This window comes from Polypterus senegalus, chromosome 3, assembly GCF_016835505.1.
Source record: "Polypterus senegalus isolate Bchr_013 chromosome 3, ASM1683550v1, whole genome shotgun sequence".
NCBI classification, from domain to species: domain Eukaryota; kingdom Metazoa; phylum Chordata; class Cladistia; order Polypteriformes; family Polypteridae; genus Polypterus; species Polypterus senegalus.
Window position 1 is genome coordinate 128,808,563 of NC_053156.1, and position 16,884 is coordinate 128,825,446.

The 16,884-nt window shown below is 40.0% G+C and overlaps 2 protein-coding genes across 3 annotated transcripts in view; one reads left to right on the plus strand and one right to left on the minus strand.

The window, feature by feature from the left end:
• cdc40 (cell division cycle 40 homolog (S. cerevisiae)) overlaps nt 1-1,776 on the plus strand; it is a 54,159-nt gene extending 52,383 nt beyond the window's left edge. For both annotated transcript variants that reach the window (XM_039747918.1, XM_039747919.1), the window contains one exon: nt 1,199-1,776. In XM_039747918.1, the coding sequence (XP_039603852.1) occupies nt 1,199-1,376 (178 nt within the window). In that variant the 3' untranslated portion in view covers nt 1,377-1,776. The remainder of the gene's footprint in view (nt 1-1,198) is intronic.
• Nucleotides 1,777-8,678: 6,902 nt separating this feature from the next.
• Nucleotides 8,679-16,884, minus strand: part of mettl24 (methyltransferase like 24) — a 330,987-nt gene continuing 322,781 nt past the window's right edge. The window contains exon 5 of the mRNA XM_039747924.1: nt 8,679-11,404. Coding sequence (XP_039603858.1) covers nt 11,087-11,404 — 318 coding nt within the window. The 3' untranslated portion in view covers nt 8,679-11,086. The remainder of the gene's footprint in view (nt 11,405-16,884) is intronic.

Sequence of the window (16,884 nt, forward strand, 5' to 3'; positions counted from 1 at the left end):
CGTTCCTGTCAACTGGATGTCAGTGTGTTGGAGTTTTCCTTAGTCACTGGAAAAACAAAGACATTTGCACACAAAACTGAGTTTTCTCTCAAGAACTAAAACAGTACATGTGTAGAATATGACAGCTATGGTAGTTTTTTTGATTGACCATCACTAGAATTTTAGGTACCAAATTTGCATTGATCTTAAATCTGGCACGTTTCATGTCGGCCTTAGATACAGTGCCCACCATGCTGCACTCGTTTAGAGCCTTTGGTATTGAGATGTCGCACTCTGCCCACCTTTGACAGCCTTTTATGTGTATTATACAATTTTTTTATTAGTATTAACAGCACAAAACAATGTAGCCATGAGTTGTTGTTCAGGAAAACATTCAAATACTTAAAAATTCAAATCTGATTTAAGTTACTGCATAAAAAAACGCCTTGGGAGATTTTTTTTAAAATGAGAACTTCAGCTCCCCAGCTATACAGCTCTCTGTGGAAGTCCTTAATAACAGATGATAGATTAAGTGTTCCTATTTTTGAATGCCATGAATGACAGCAAGTTCCTTTTTAAAATGTTAGAAATTTTGTGATTTCAGTTGCAAGAGTTTTTGTGTGTCATTATCCTTGCATTAAAATAGCACTCCTGAAGTTGCAGCAATTCAGGTGGAAAGAGATTTAAATATTAAAAGGAGCCAAGCAGAAAGATGTGACAGTTTGATGCCTGCTGTTATACATAAACGCTGTTCTTAGGGTGTAATCTTTTCTAATGTAAATTATAGGATAAGGCGCTCCATCCAGATTTACATTTCATGGACTGTGTGATTGTTGAGTATCTGTGCCTTGCGAGAAGTGAACAAAACTCTGAGCAGCACAGCACCGTTCCTTTTTTATATTAAATATGATTTATTAAAAGATATGTCACTGTATGCTGTTGTCAGTTTTCACAGAAATTGTTTTGACCTTTTGTGTCTTGGACCTATAAAATGGTAAATATCTAAGATTTAATGGACATGTGTATTTTAATTTTAGGATCTATTTTACATTTGTTGAATGATGGAGACTTGTACTATTAGAAGTGTTTATCTATAATTGCAATCAGTATTTTCATGCACTAAGTCAAGTACAGAAATCATATGAAAGAGTAATATATTTTTATGGACTCTTACTGATTTTTCTTTTTTAATTTGTTTCTTTCTTCCCATCCTACCCAGTTACGTAGTTTCAGGAGATGCCGATGGGAAACTTAACATTTGGGATTGGAAAACAACAAAACTTTATCACCGAATTAAAGCCCATGACAAAGTGTGCATTAGTGCCCTCTGGCATCCACACGAAACTTCAAAGGTGATCACTTGTGGCTGGGACGGCCAGATCAAGCTTTGGGACTAACGGATTTACTGAACCCGCTTTATGGACAGCGTGAGGAGCTGGGGTTGGAGTCGGAAATGCTCTGCCTTTGTTGGTGAATGTTCACACTCGATCTAACTATGACGTGCCAGGGAAATGCAAGGAGAAAAACTATGGTGGGCAACCGTTGTATTTTTTTAATTAAAATGCTGAAAAGGAATTGACCATTTGTGCTTAGTTAATTATGTATTGCTGTTCAGATTCATATCATTTCGATGTTCTCAGTGAGCTTTTTATTTATTTAGGATTCAGGTATGTATGGAGCTTTAAAAAAATGTCATCAGTTGGAATTTTCTAAGGAAGTTTGTTCTTGCTTCCTCTTAGCGTTAAGTTATTGTATAAGATTTTAAAAATGATTGTGATAAATAAATTGTAAACCATTGGAGTTTGTGAAACCCTAGCATGTCACAAACACTTCAGTACTTCAAGAATTAGATAAGAAGGAAAGCAATTGTCCCCTTCAATTCTTGGAGTAGTTAATAAGTGAAATTTATAAGTAGATGTCAGTGCTGATAAGGATGTCCCTCAAAACACCTCAGTGTGCTCATGCTGTCACAGTAGACACCGAACTTCAGAAAGTGTCAAGTTTGCTGAATGCCATAAAGAATTGCTCAAGTAAGTAATATGTTGCTTTAACATTTTAACTGTGCAAAACAGGACCAATAAAATATGTGTTTTGTTGCCAGGTTTCTGGAAAAATCCAAGTTAGCAGGAAATAATAACTTGGCACACACAGTAAGGTCTGACTTACTTTTTTTTTTTTTTTTTGTTTGCTCTGGCACAATGAAACTGCATGTGCCTTGTGGTGTTCACGGCTTCAAAGTGCACCTCGTTTCTATTCAGAGTTTTAGGATTCAGTCCCGTACACCTGTGGCACACTTCAGAAATCGGGTAGTGCTGCTGCAAAGTGGGCATTCAGTGTTTCTGATCTCCACGGTGTTTCCTCCCCTCCCATATCCCCAAGGCCTGGTGATTACAAATGTGCCTGGGGCATCTTGGGCTGTTTCCTGCCTTGCTGCTGGGGTAGGCTCCGGTCATCACAACCTGTATTTGACTACGGGGGTCTCAGAATATTCTATTAGGTTGCAGAAACCTATTTTGGAGAGAAAATAAAAGGCTCATTACTTTGGTGCCTGTTTTCTATATGGTCTTCATCAAAAATTATTACATCACTCACACTTTTCTTAAATGTAATTTGTCTCATCAATCTCATCTTCAGCTAAAGTTTTACTCTTTTACTTTTGAATTGGTCTGACCTTACATTTCACAAATCTGGAAGCAACTTTCATCTCCTAAATGACCTCCTCGTTTTAATGCACTTTTTTATCACCTCAAAATCATTCAGACTCCGTGAATTTGAACTTACAGCAGACGCTGTTTGTTTATGTTACATTAACCCTGCACTTTAATATAGTTCACATTTAGAGGGGGGACCAAAAATAACAAGATTTTTTTGCTGGAGGCTGGAGGAGCGTTATTTCCAACGTTTGCTGCTAGGTTTGTATACTAGACTACCTTCTGCATCATTTGGCCTAGCGGTGTCCTTCAAGTGCTCAAGCATATGTGGAGGAAGCGACCCGAATTGTGGTGATCAGGCGAGTGGCTTCTGCATCACGACAGCACTTCCACCCATACAGCATTGTTGGTACGGCAATTTCTCATGAAAACAGGATGACAAAGGTTTGCCACCCCTCCTCACTCCCCAGAACTTGCACCCTGTGATTTTTTTCTTATTTCCAAGAATGAAGAGGGACCTTTAAAGGAAAGCGTTTTCAGGATGTGGAGTAGGTCTAGAAGAAAATGACACAGACACTGAAGGTTGTCACTTGAAGAGTTTCAGAACAGTTTTGAACAATCGAAAAAATGGTGGGACAAGTGTATTACATCTCAGGGAGAAGATATTGGGAGTGATTTACATTTTGGAAATGTTCAGAGAAATATACTTTTTTTTTTTTTTAATTTCTCTGTTTTTGGGTGTCTCCTCGTATATATCATATATATGTATACACCCACACACACTCTCATTGGCCACTTTATTAGCTACACCTGTTCAACTATTAACACAAATATCTAATCAGCCAATCACATGGCAGCAACTCAATGCATTTAGGTAGGCAGGCAGGTATTGTCAAGACGACCTGCTGAAGTTCAAATCGAGTGTCACAATGGGGAAGAATGGTGATTTAAGTGACTGTAGGCCCAACAGCCATGCCATTTTCAGATGCTGCCAGTGTGAGTATTTCAGAAACTGCTGATCTAAAGAGATTTTCACACACAACCATCTCTAGGGTTTACAGACAATAGAACGAAAAATATAAGAGTTGTTACATTGCTTGCTTTTCCTTTTTATTGTGCATTTTTGCATTATTTTCATTATTGTGTGTGCACCAAGTCCAGGACAAAGCATTTTTGATCGATCTTGTTTCCAGAAACTAGGAGACAGAGCTGCTATTTATACTGTATTCTCTTAAATTTACAAAAAGTGTTACTACAGTCTGGCATGTTGAAATTTCATAACTGTAGGACCCTGAACGTATTGGAGCACCACCGCCACGGGCCTGTTCAGCTATGGGACTCTTCAATTGTGTCTCTTCATGAACTTCTACCCATCAGACTTTTCTGCCCACGAGTGCTCCATACCAGACAGCAATCCAGGGGGTGAAATTATCTCCACTAACAGGGAGGGAGGACGTGTTGACCGCTACAGGAACATTCACCTTGCTAGAGTGAATGGAGTGCCTGACAGAGATTTTATGCTGTCATTTGTGTTGTGATTGTATGGAGGTGATGATTATTTTAGCATGGTTATGGTTTGGAGGAGGCACAGTAAGTAGAACGACTTAGCGATCCTGCAATTCCCAGCAATAACTCTGGATCAGCCACGGACCTCATGCTCTTTGCTGTAAACAGCTAGGTTTTCAATACAAGAAAATAAGCCTTGTGAGAAATGAATAAGTTAATGGGTTCCATGCTGGGGCAGCCCATCTTAGATATCTTATCAAAAGCCTTGATCCAGGTGCTACTAAACAACGTCACTTTTATCTTATGGAATTTTTATGCCATAACTTACTTTGTAAGGATTTGATTTCTCAGCTGATCTGAATAAAAGTGTAGGTCAGGTCACTGTGGTTCTCCCATAAATCACTTCATTAATTTTTCACCAGTTCTTTACCATAATAATAATCCTTTGCCTCGTCTCACTGAAGTGTCACCAGATAGGAAAAATAGGTGGACATTGGAAGTGATGGCATCCTGGGAGACGCAGCGTGATTGAGGGTTACAGCCCACTGTTTAGACGTGTGCACCTGGAATCTGTTTACTGAGTTACCGGAACTGGCATTGTCTTTTGTAAAACATTCCATTTGAGAAAGCAAGCGCCACATACACGGTCTCAACAGGCTGAAGATCTCCATGAACTCTGAAAGCATGGCATGTGCTTCTTTGCCATGGACAGGTTCATGTTGAGTTGGCTGTTAGCAAGTTAATATTAATCCATAAGTTTACTGAAATCAGTGTTGTCTGCGAATTTCAAATGTTGTGGCACTGCAGCTCTTGTTTTCTTCCTTCCTAATCTCATAGTCTTCACTTTATATTTATAGTTTGAATTTAACCTCAAGGGTCTGCCAATAATGCAGGAGATCAAAGATCACTTTTTGCCAACTCCCTTGTAAATTAAAAATACCTTCAATATGTTAATCTTCAAAGGGGGATACAAATTAATTTTCAGGGCTCTGGGGAAAAGTTTTATTACATTAGAGCTTTGGCTGTGTGTTGTGGAACATTTTGGAGGGTGACACCATCCAGATGTTACAGCTGAGACAGCAAATTCACAACGCCCCTTTTCTTTGTTTGGTTTAAATAAGGGTTTAGTTGCAAATCTAATGTGCATTGCTGGCAGGTCAGTGCTGAGAAAGATTAACACATTCATTTCATTTTGGATATCTGCACTTTTTTGATCTGCTTAAGTGAGCAACAGAAGAAGTTGTAATCCCTTGAGCTGGGTGATGGTCAAAATGTGATGCAATAGGCATATATGTCATCTTTTTTTTAGTATTCGTCTATTTTCCTGAACCAGCTTATTTCATTGTAGAGACAATTCTTGATGATGTTTCACAATCAGACTGGTACTTCTGTGATATTTGTTGAAGATACACCAGCAGCTTGAATGAGGTGACCAGACCACGGCCAGCGTCCTTCAACATTCGGGTAGACGAGGCTCTGACTGTTTTCAGCCATGTGAAGTGGTCATTTGTATTCAACCGCTAAGCCCTGTGAATCAGATGGATGACGCTATTGTGTTGTACACAGCACTTGAAAGCTGGCAATAACCAACAGTTCCAAATGAAATCATATCGTAAAAAATGTGAAGGAGTAAGGTTATCGGTGGACACGTTCTTGCAGGAAAGCAAAAATGGCCTTCCGCTCCTTGATTGTGATGTGCTTTTACTCACATTGTAGGGCCACTTTGAAGTCTTTGATTAACATGTGAAATTGTTCTCCTAACATTCAGTGATGAATGACCTGATTTGCAGCACAGAAAATTGTATGCCACCAATAATTAAAAGATTCTTTTAGTTAAAAAGTTACTTCAAGGCTTGCAAGTTGCCTGTAGTTGAACGTGTGCTCCACCTAGCCACATGGCTTTGCTACAACTATAATTTCACTGTTATTTTGCATACTGTAAGTGAAGATGAACTTTGGCTGGCCCGGCCAATCAAAATAGTGGAAAAAAGCAGCAAGCACAATCAGCACTTGAAAGGTTCTAATGGTGAGTTGTACACGCTCCAAGTCAGTGATCTGGATGAATACTGCTGATTATTTGCCAACAGAAGGAATGCTTGGGGATTTATGATCAGATGGGAATGACTCCTGGAGGATGGAAGTTGCAGATTAACTCATTTTAAGAAAATAATAATATCCTTCACCCATCCCATTGACAGTTACAGTGGCAACACACGGAGCTATGCAAACCAAGCAATGGCACTCTTTTCTTGGCTTTGTCTTCTGGAAACTTCCCAAATGCTCTCAGGCAAGTCAAGAGATGCCATCCTTCCCATGTGTCCTGAGGCTAACCTCTAGGCCTCTTCCAGTTAGCAGTGCCTCCATCTAGGTGTGTCCTAACATACATGCTAAAACCACCTCAAGTATCTCCCCAACAGATCTGTTCAAAATTACTGTTCATTTCTTTTCAATCATTTCTCAGAGCTTGTGACCATAGCCAAGGATAGTGATGATGCTGGCGGACCTTCAATTCAGATTCTCTGCCCAAGGACTTGCCTCCTTCTGCACTAACACATCATTAAAACCATCACTCCTGCACCTACTCAGTGAGAACTCTCTTGATCAATCATTTGTGAAGAAGACCCTGAAGTGCTTCTGTTCTCCCACTGGGGGTTGCTGCTCACCTTGTATCTTAGGTGAACAAACCCCACGGGAGTCTACAGAGCGTATGTAGACAGGACTGGCATTTAATCTGACCCCTCGGCTATCTGTGCAAGTACAAAGAGTTGACCCATAGTTCCATGGTCAGGAAAATAACAGCATTGTCCCTCCTTGATCTGATGTTCAACTAGCAGATGGAGTCTCCTCTGAGGTAGCCCAGCATGGGCTTTTTTGGTAAAGTGTGATCCCTTGGTAAATGGACCAATCCCTCTGTTCCTGGAGACCATCGCTCCCTACTTGCATCCGTCTCCATTGCTGAGGCTGCATGTTTGTTTTAATTACACATTTAAATTGCCTGCAGTCCCTTCTTTTAAATAACTCTTTTAGGGCGGATTTTTTTTTTCCCTTTCTCCCAGGGCTTAATATTTTTCAAAAAATGCAGTTTTCTGAAAAGCACACAAAGCAATAGTTTCTCATATAAACCAACATAAAATGCCTGTTGCTGTTAGAACTCTCTGGCTGGTAGTGGCTGTGTGGAGGCGGCGGCAGCAGTGGATCAGCTGGGGACTGATCAGCTGATGCCAGTACCTCACTTTCGTTTTAGATCTCAATCTCCAGATCACTTGCACCAAATATGAAGTCTGACAAGAGTCCAATTCAAAATAATAAAATATACGCAAAATGTCGTCAACTGAGATTTTGCTTTGCACATTCACTTAGCTCTCTCACTAGATGTCGATGCCATTCTCGATGTTGTTTACTCTGTGCTACTCGTGCACATGCAGACATTCAACGTCAAGTCAACAAGTCTAATATTCCTCCTAGCACAAAGGATACACTTATAAAATAACGGTGTGTTTTGTCAATGTTTACATCTCATCATCACTCTCCACCTAAGGATGTCAACTTGTGAACTTAATACAAGTAAACCAATGTCAGGTGCTGGCAAGGGCTTCTTGCAAAACACAAACAAGCACAACACTCAAAGATGGTTTATTTTGCAAGTTTAGCTTAACTGTCTATAAATTGGTCACCTTTAAAATGTGATATTTAATAAACAAATTACTTAAATCCCAAATGTGAGTAACGGGCATGGTTTGTACATGTAACAGAGAGTAGGATGTGGCATATAAGTGGAGAATGATTTATTTTTTTATTAATATCTAACAGTATCTGATTTTAAAAATGTGTATTGTGGCTGGTATGCTGGATAGGCCCATCCTCACCTGAGCACATTTATGATCTGGTTGTAGCTAACTGACCAAGAGTGCTTTGCTATAACCTCCGCCATGGTAGATGATGTTAGATCAGAAACCAATGAACATACTAAGACAAAGAGCCTAGTAGCCTAAAAAGGATTATTAGCTCCAGCTTGTACAGTATTGTTTTTGCCAACATCTGCTTATATTCTGGGCACATTTGGAAATCTTTCTCTCCTGCCTGTGTGGTGACTGGCCCGGCCACAGACAGGCAGACACGTTCATTTCACCCACAACACGTTTATTTACAAAGTTTAAAGTGCACCACAAACCCCGAAGTTCTGGCCACAACAATGCCTCAGTCTCTTCTTCAGGCTGCCTCCATACCTCCTCCTAAGACATCGTCCTCTACTCTCCCTACTCCAGCTATTCAATGAAGGGAGGCAGCCCCTTTTATAAGCACCCGGATGTGCTCCAGGTGTGTTCCGGCAACCTCCCACCGACACGCCCCAGTGTGGCGGAAGTGCCGGCTGCATACCCGGAAGCACTCCGGGTGTCCCCATTCTTCTTCTTCCCCGCAGCCCTTCCGGGTGTGGTAGAAGTGCCGAGGTCCAGGGCTCCAAAGGCACAGGGGCGCCCCCTGGCAGTGACCACGGGCCCCTACAGGGTTGAGCTTCTAAGCTCTGTACCCGTGGCCCCCAAGGCATAAGCCCTCCTCTGGTCTTCCTAGGTGTTCCAGCCGGGTCGCCACCCCAGCCATCTCTGACACCTGTTATGGTACTCAATCAAGTTACTTGGGGGGGGAAAAGAAAGGGAAAAGCATTTAACTACAATAGCAGTAAATCCTGACAGTGACCAGGACTGGTAAGAGTAAATATACAAGGGCTAGAGATGGAGAACACAGTCACCCTAGAAGCCTATCACAAAAACAGTACGCATAACTTAAAACCTTTTCAATGTGAGCAAAGCAAAATTTCTATGATTTTGCCCCAATGTCAATGTTCTCAGTGAAATGTCTGATAAGTTGTCTGGCAAGTGTGAATTAAACTCTTGAGATAGTAATTTCTCAGAGTGCTTAGACTGTAAGTTAAAATAGTTTTATAAATTTGCATGTGAATTATAAGGAAAAATCAAAGAAGAAAATGATTCCGTGCTCTCTTATCTGTTAAGGATTTGTTCAAGTCAAGGCTGAAAAATAGTCCTTACTTAGTGATGCCTCCTACTTTAGTGGGGATCAGTACTGTCACTGGCAGGGAAATGCTCCGGGTCTCACCATTTTGTTTCATGGCCTGACATGACCAGACTGGCCAAGAACCCAGGACCTCCAAGTTAGGAAGCCTAACCTTATCCTGCTGACCAATACGAGAACTCCTCTGGTCAGCTGAGTAAACGGGCCTCTTGATTCTACACTGACACAGAGCAGATCATATTACACAGTGGCAGGTGCTATCCCGCTCGCTTTACTCTTGTCTCACCTCCTGTGATGAGTAGGAAAGACAAGACTCGGTGGAATTAGTTAATTCTCATGAAACAAGTGGCTTAATTAAGACCCAACTTACTTTTCCTCCAGTGTTTGAAACGCAACTTGGCTGGTTTGTCAGAATTGCATGGTCTCATGTTTACGTTTCCATTTCTCCCAAAGACGTGCTTGTTATGTTAACTGGCAAACAAGAACTTGTGCCCCACCTAAAGCTGGTTCTTCCCTTGTCCCTGATTCTGAACTTGGTTAGGCACCTTTGATAGTATATCGATGGAAGAGTTAAGATGAATAGGCTAGGGTTAGGATTTCAATGCCGACTCGGTGTGAACCTTACCTAAAACTCTATTAGAGATCTTCTTGTTCATCGTCCTGAGACATGTTGGACATAAAGTTATGCTGCCTTGCAGCTTTGAATTGCCTTCTGAAAACAGAAGGACTTTGATTAATCTCCTTCTGACTCCCTGCACTTGCAACCTGAGGCATATCAGGCCCAGTCACCACACTAAACTGCAATGTGTCCACACACCCCTAAACTGGCAGCTGAAAAGGGAATACAAAAAGACTTAAAAGGTTTTTATGAGCAAGAAATCATTCAGTAAAGGAGAAAAAGAAACATGACAAACACCAGCTGATGGAACAGTGCACACCCAAAATTCACCTTTGCATTTTTACATCCCTTTTAATAGTCTTTTTGATGGCCCGCACAAATGAATAGGACCAGCGTGACTTTGTGTCAGTATACAAATCTTCTAAAAAGGTGGCTTCTCTGCCTCCTGCGCCTTTATGAATCAGGATGCAATGCTGGAATTCTGTACGAAGCAAGCTATTTCTTCACAGTTTTTGTATATGCCAACAACAAATGGGAGGACATAACAGAAAGTAGTAAAGGTAGTTTTGGTTATTGGGTGATTTGTTTTCTTGTAATACAAAAAAAAAAATACAAAATTGTTTGGAATTTTACAGAGTTGTGCAAATTAGCCCATAGAAGAGACTTAAGCATCCATTTCACATGGTTTCCCAAGTTTAAGAATGTTCTCACAAGGCTTTTTGCATTAAAAAAGCAGCCATTCTGCAAGTGGTTTTCTGGCTAGAGACCAAGCCTCCAGCCACCTTGTAAGAGTATGGCATGGTGAATATTGTTTTCTACACGTGTCTTTGCAGTGTCACACTGACTTTAACGAGTATTGCTGTCCAAGATATGCCCAAGGAATCCGCACATTTGTCTGCCCCGCAGACATCTGTGGAACGTTTTGCGGTCAGTTCACCTGTCAGCATGAGAAGCTTAGCCTTACCCTAAAGTCGAATAGTTGGTCATAACTGATGAAAATCAGTTTTGGTGGTGGAAAAAAAAAAAACATTCAAAGCTACAATGAAAAATCATGTCCACATTTTACACTGTGTGGGCTAAGATTTCATTTTTCAGGCCATTGCTGTTCTTTTATTTGTGAAAATGTGTTTGCTGCCTACATCTACCGCCTCCAGGCTTTTAGCTTGCTGCTGTGACTCATGCCGCTTCTGACCCTTGTGTTTAAATATTTGGTGAATAATTAATTTTTGTTTTCTACTTCATTTTTGTTTTTCTTACACTCTGCTAATATATTCACAGTCATACAGCACAGTCCTTTTCCCAGTTATCTCTTCCATCTGGTGTTGACCCAGCAGAGAGTGTAGCTGCTGCTGGCATTGAAGATGTTCTTCTGTAGAAAAACATGAGGTCCCTTTGGATTCTTGTGGCTGTGGAAGAGGCGGAATCCATTGTGCTCCAGCTCTTTCAACAAGCTGTACCAGTAACGAACCACAGTGCTATCATCCCCACTGACTTCAAATCCTGGCCAGTGTAGATGGACTTCAAACAGCAACTGCCCAATCTCACTAATAACATTCTCCAGGATGAGATTCTCAAGGATCTTCCATTCTGTACTTTCTACATCTGCCTTGAGGACATCTATCTGAAAAGAACAAAAGAGAAAGGCCATGTTTCAATAGAATCATCACTCAAAGAACAACCTTTTGTTTACTTCAAGAGCCCACTTATTCCAATATGATGTCCCAAGGAAGCAAGAGCACGGAGTACAAACAAGGCAGAATCCAACAAGAGTCACAGGACACACTCACTCTACGTAAATGACTTAGGCTAGTATCGCACTGCTTGTGATTTTCAGCTGTAGCCTTCATTTACATAGACTTAGTGAGGGTTGACTTTGGTTTTATGTTTGCCGGGGTGGGCAGCAACAAATGACAACCAATAAGCCCTCAGCTAGAATTACAGAGAATGCAATGCGGTTACAAGGAACGAAAGTGGGAGTATGGGAATGTACGTATAGACGAGACATTCTCCTGTCTGATCTCTCGTGTTTGCTGTACAATGAGAGAATAGAAAAGGCAAAGGCTTAGAGTGCATCTGAGCTCACCTGCCCTGGGAAACATCCATACAGCCACTGGTGCGGTAAGAAGACACATCCTAATAGTAAGGTGTAACTGTCGATGTTGAATTAATTGAGCTACTATTGACACAAGCATTTCAATATCAATAAACTGTTAAAAATCTGAGTGTAGCGAATAAACAAACAATATCATATCAATTTCATATGACAAACTGCAACCATTCCATCACAAAGCAGTACAAATTAATTTAACGCCCCAAAGCCATACCAGCAATCCACAATGAGTTGAGGGGCACCAATGTATTGGGGAGGCGTATGTGTAGGCTAGTCGAGGATTGTTTAAACTAGGGAATGGGGGGCAGGGAGTTTAGGACAGGCCAGATTTAGATCTATACATGGAAGAACAAACAATGGTGTAGAAATAAAAATGCATAGTAATGTAAATTTTAAGCAAACACGTAAAGATAGAAGGATTAACACATTAAAAATAGCTTGCCTTAATGCTAGAAGTATCAAAAATAAGGTAAGTGAGTTGGAGTTGTATGTAGCAGAGCACAATTATGATATTATAGCAATAACGGAAACCTGGCTAAATAACAAAGATGGGGATGAGTGTAACATAGAGGGATACACATTTTTTAGGAAGGATAGACAGAACAGAAAAGGAGGTGGGGTTGCTGTTTATGCCAAACAGGAATTAAATGTAAGTCCTCTTCAGTTGGATGATGAGCCCCATCTTAGTGAGGACATGTGGCTTCGCCTGGAAAATATTAGGGAAAAGGTCTCATTTTAGGAGTGTGTTATAGACCACCCAATTCAGACAGTAATTTCAACACACATCTTTTAGTAATATCAAAAAGGCAAGTTTACAGGGGGATATTATAGTCATGGGGACTTTAATTATCCAAATATTAACTGGGATAACCTTACAGATGGAGGAGCACAAGAGCAGGAGTTTTTAGAAGTAATCAGTGACTGTTTTTTAACACAGCATGTTAAAGCACCAACAAGGGGTGAAGCCTATCTGGATTTAGTATTCTGTAATAATCAGGATAGAATTGAGGGTGTAGAGGTGATTGAACCACTAGGGTCAAGTGACCATAATGTAATACAATTCTCAGTATTTTGTAAGAGTACAGATGCAAAGACTAAAATTGTTAAGTTGAACTTTAGTAGGGCTAATTTTGAGCAGATGCGACAAAGTCTAAGTAGGATAGACTGGGATAAGCTTTTAAATGTGGAGACAGTCGAGGAGCAGTGGAACAGGTTTAAAATGTTTTACATGTAATGCAGGACAGATACATACCTAAATTTGGAAGTAATAGGAAACTAAAAAAATCTCCACGATGGATTAATAAAGATTTAAAAAAGAAGTTGCAAAGGAAAAAACTGCTGTATAAGGCATATAAGACTAATGACTGCAAAGAGAACCGTAGCGCGTATGAGAACATGAGGGCAACCATTAAGAAGGATATCAGAGAGGCTAAAAGACAGTTGGAGAGGAATATAGCAGATAAGGCGAAAGAAGACCCCAAGAGATTCTTTCAGTATTTTAGTAGTAAAAGAACAGTTAAGGAGGAGGTCAAGTTCATCAGGAATAGTAAAGGGAATTAAAAGATACAGACAATGAAATAGCAGATGCCCTAAACTTACATTTTTCTGAGGTGTTTACAAGTGAGCAAGTGGATAACCTGCCAGAGGTAAACACAACTACTAAGGAGGTACTGAGGGATTTGGAAATTGTAGAGGGAGAAGTGCTGCTCAGATTAAATAAGATGAAATCAAACAAATCACCAGGCCCAGATAATATTTATCCTCGTGTTCTTAAGGAGGCTAGTGAGTACATATATAAACCCTTGACACATATTTTTAGGAAGTCACTGTGCACTGGAGAGATTCCAAAGGACTGGAAAATGGCAAATATCATCCCATTATATAAAAAGGGTGACAGGGCAGATCCAAGCAACTATAGGCCAGTAAGCTTAACAAGCATCACAGGAAAATTAATGGAAGGAATTATTAAGGATAAGATTGAGCAACACATGACAAGGACAGGAGTTATTCTGAACAGTCAGCATGGGTTCAGAAGGGGGAGGTCGTGTTTTACTAACATGTTGGAATTCTATGAGGAGGCAACAAAGGATACGATCAAAGTGGAGCTTATGATATTATTTATCTGGACTTTCAGAAAGCATTTGATAAGGTGCCACATGAGAGGTTGGGCATCAAGTTAAAAGAAGTGGGAATTCAGGGTGATGTTTTTAGATGGGTGCAGAATTGGCTCAGACACAGGAAGCAGAGGGTGATGGTGCGAGGAACCTCATCAGAACTGGCGATGTTAAGAGTGGTGTTCCACAGGGGTCAGTGCTAGGGCGCTGCTATTTTTAATATATATAAATGATTTAGATAGGAATATAAGTAACAAGCTGGTTAAGTTTGCAGATGATACCAAGATAGGTGGATTAGCAGATAATTTGGAATCCGTTATATCATTACAGAAGGACTTGGATAGCATACAGGCTTGGGCAGATTTGTGGCAGATGAAATTTAATGTCAGTAAATGTAAAGTATTACACATAGGAAGTAAAAATATTAGGTTTGAATACACAATGGGCGGTCGAAAAATCGAGAGTACACCTTATGAGAAGGATTTAGGAGTCATAGTGGACTCCAAGCTATCAACTTCCAAACAGTGTTCAGAAGCCATTAAGAAGGCTAACAGAATGTTAGGTTATATAGCACGATCTGTGGAGTACAAGTCCAAGGAGGTTATGCTCAACCTTTATAATGCACTGGTGAGGCCTCATCTTGAGTACTGTGTGCAGTTTTGGTCTCCAGGCTACAAAAGGACATAGCAGCACTAGAAAAGTTCCAGAGAAGAGCGACTAGGCTGATTCCAGGTCTACAGGGGTTGAATTATGAGGAAAGATTAAAAGAGCTGAGCCTTTACAGTTTAAGCAAAAGAAGATTAAGAGGTGACATGATTGAAGTGTTTAAAATTATGAAGGGAATTAGTACAGTGGATCGAGACTTGTATTTTAAAATGAGCTCATCAAGAACACGGGGACACAGTTGGAAACTTGTTAAGGGTAAATTTCGCACAAACATTAGGAAGTTTTTCTTTACACAAAGAACGATAGACACTTGGAATAAGTTACCAAGTAGTGTGGTAGACAGTAAGACGTTAGGGACTTTCAAAACTCGACTTGATGTTTTCTTGGAGGAAGCAAGTGGATAGGACTGGCGAGCTTTGTTGGGCTGAATGGCCTGTTCTCGTCTAGATTGTTCTAATATAATCCCCTGTTGTGCTGTCACAATATGCTGTCAAAAGGCAGCGAACATGAGATACTTTGGAAATTTGAAACTGTGTTAAAAACTCATGTAATCCATCATCTCCTGCAAATTCTAGTTTTAATCTGACATTGAGATTACAGTCACCAAGTCAGTAAATGTGACATGCTGTTGAACTCAGTTATGCAGTATGATAATAAATAATCTTCAAATAAACAGGTTTGGAGTGCACAAGGACTACCCAGAGAAGTGAGAGAACAAGTTATGCCCACTAATGTGCCACCATCCCACTGTTATAATATTCACAGCCTAGACTATGATTTTGACTCCTTTATCTTTTGTCCAGTGCATTTTCTTGTTCTTAGAATAATTTTTGTTTTTATTCTTTGGCTTACCAAGGTTTCAATTTCATTTTCTGGAATTTTAGCATACTTTGAAATTAATTGTTGTTATCATTTAATGTGTTTATCATTGTCACAGTCATTTTGTGGATTTTCTTTGATGCAGGAGGCCATTTTGTACCTAGAAGCAAATCCCTGCTGTTACCATGTGACATCACGACCTGAAAGGTTTTTAGAGCTGTAACGTATGTCTCCTGGGATGCAAGAGTCCGCATTATTAAACGTAACATTTGTAGTGCCAGTTACTGATATCTCAAAGGCTTTACGATTATTGCTTTTTCACCAAGAATTATGATTTGGATTTTTTCTTTTTTACTGATTTCTGACCGTTTCCCATTTAAAAGTGTCTGATTCAGTGCTTCTGTCTGCCAGTCCTGTCAAAAACAAAAAAAAATTGCCATACGTACTTTTCCTTCATGACAGACACCCACCCAGAAGAAAAATTAACCAACCTTAATCTGAAAAAGTTCTTTATGTTCACCGTCTGACAACTGAGGATGCCATTTTAGCAGGATGCAGATTTTTATAGTTAAAGACTTGGAAGGTCGAACAAGTTGCTCAACATCACACTTCAAAAATCAAAAACTTGTGTTGGCTTCAGACAATCTGTGTGCAAAGCTGAGGACTTCCTGTCACTGGTCCTACGCAATATGTACTTTGTCACTTGGGCATCTCATGGAGTTTCTGATTTTGTGAGCCCCACACTCGCTAACAGGCTGAAATGTCTGTTATTTTTCAAATTTTATATGAATGAATTGTGTATTTGCTCTCCTGTGCTCAAGACACTCCACAACCTGTATATAGCTTCAACTTCAAATAGTAGTAATAAACACACAAAGCACCGTTTTTTAATCCTATTAATACAAAAAGTTTTAGATTTGAATATGGGATCACTGAAACAAAACAGGGCAGAAGTCTGCTTTTTACATAATATAGTCTTAGTTTCAAATGACGCCACACCACACTAAAGGAATTGCGTCCCTTTTGTTGGTGCCTCGTAAGCCTCAATACCAATATAAAAAATGCTCTTGGCTCACACAAATCTCTTTTACTTACTTTTAATATTGAAAAGCCAAATTATTCAAATACATTTGATAGCAGCCAATCACTTTAGCTATGCATTTGCTTTTCTAAACTATTCAAAAGTAGGAAACTGATTAGAGGAGGCCAGGGATAGGGATACCCTGCAGCTCAGTGTGTCCTTGAAATAATTATATAATCTAAAAAAAGAAAGGAAAGTCTGAGTCACGGATAGCCTGTTTAGGTAAGCAGCAAGAATAAAGTCTGTAATGAACAGGCCTTGTTTTAAATTTCATTTTACAGCACTTTTCACCTAGCATCTGAAATCTTCTA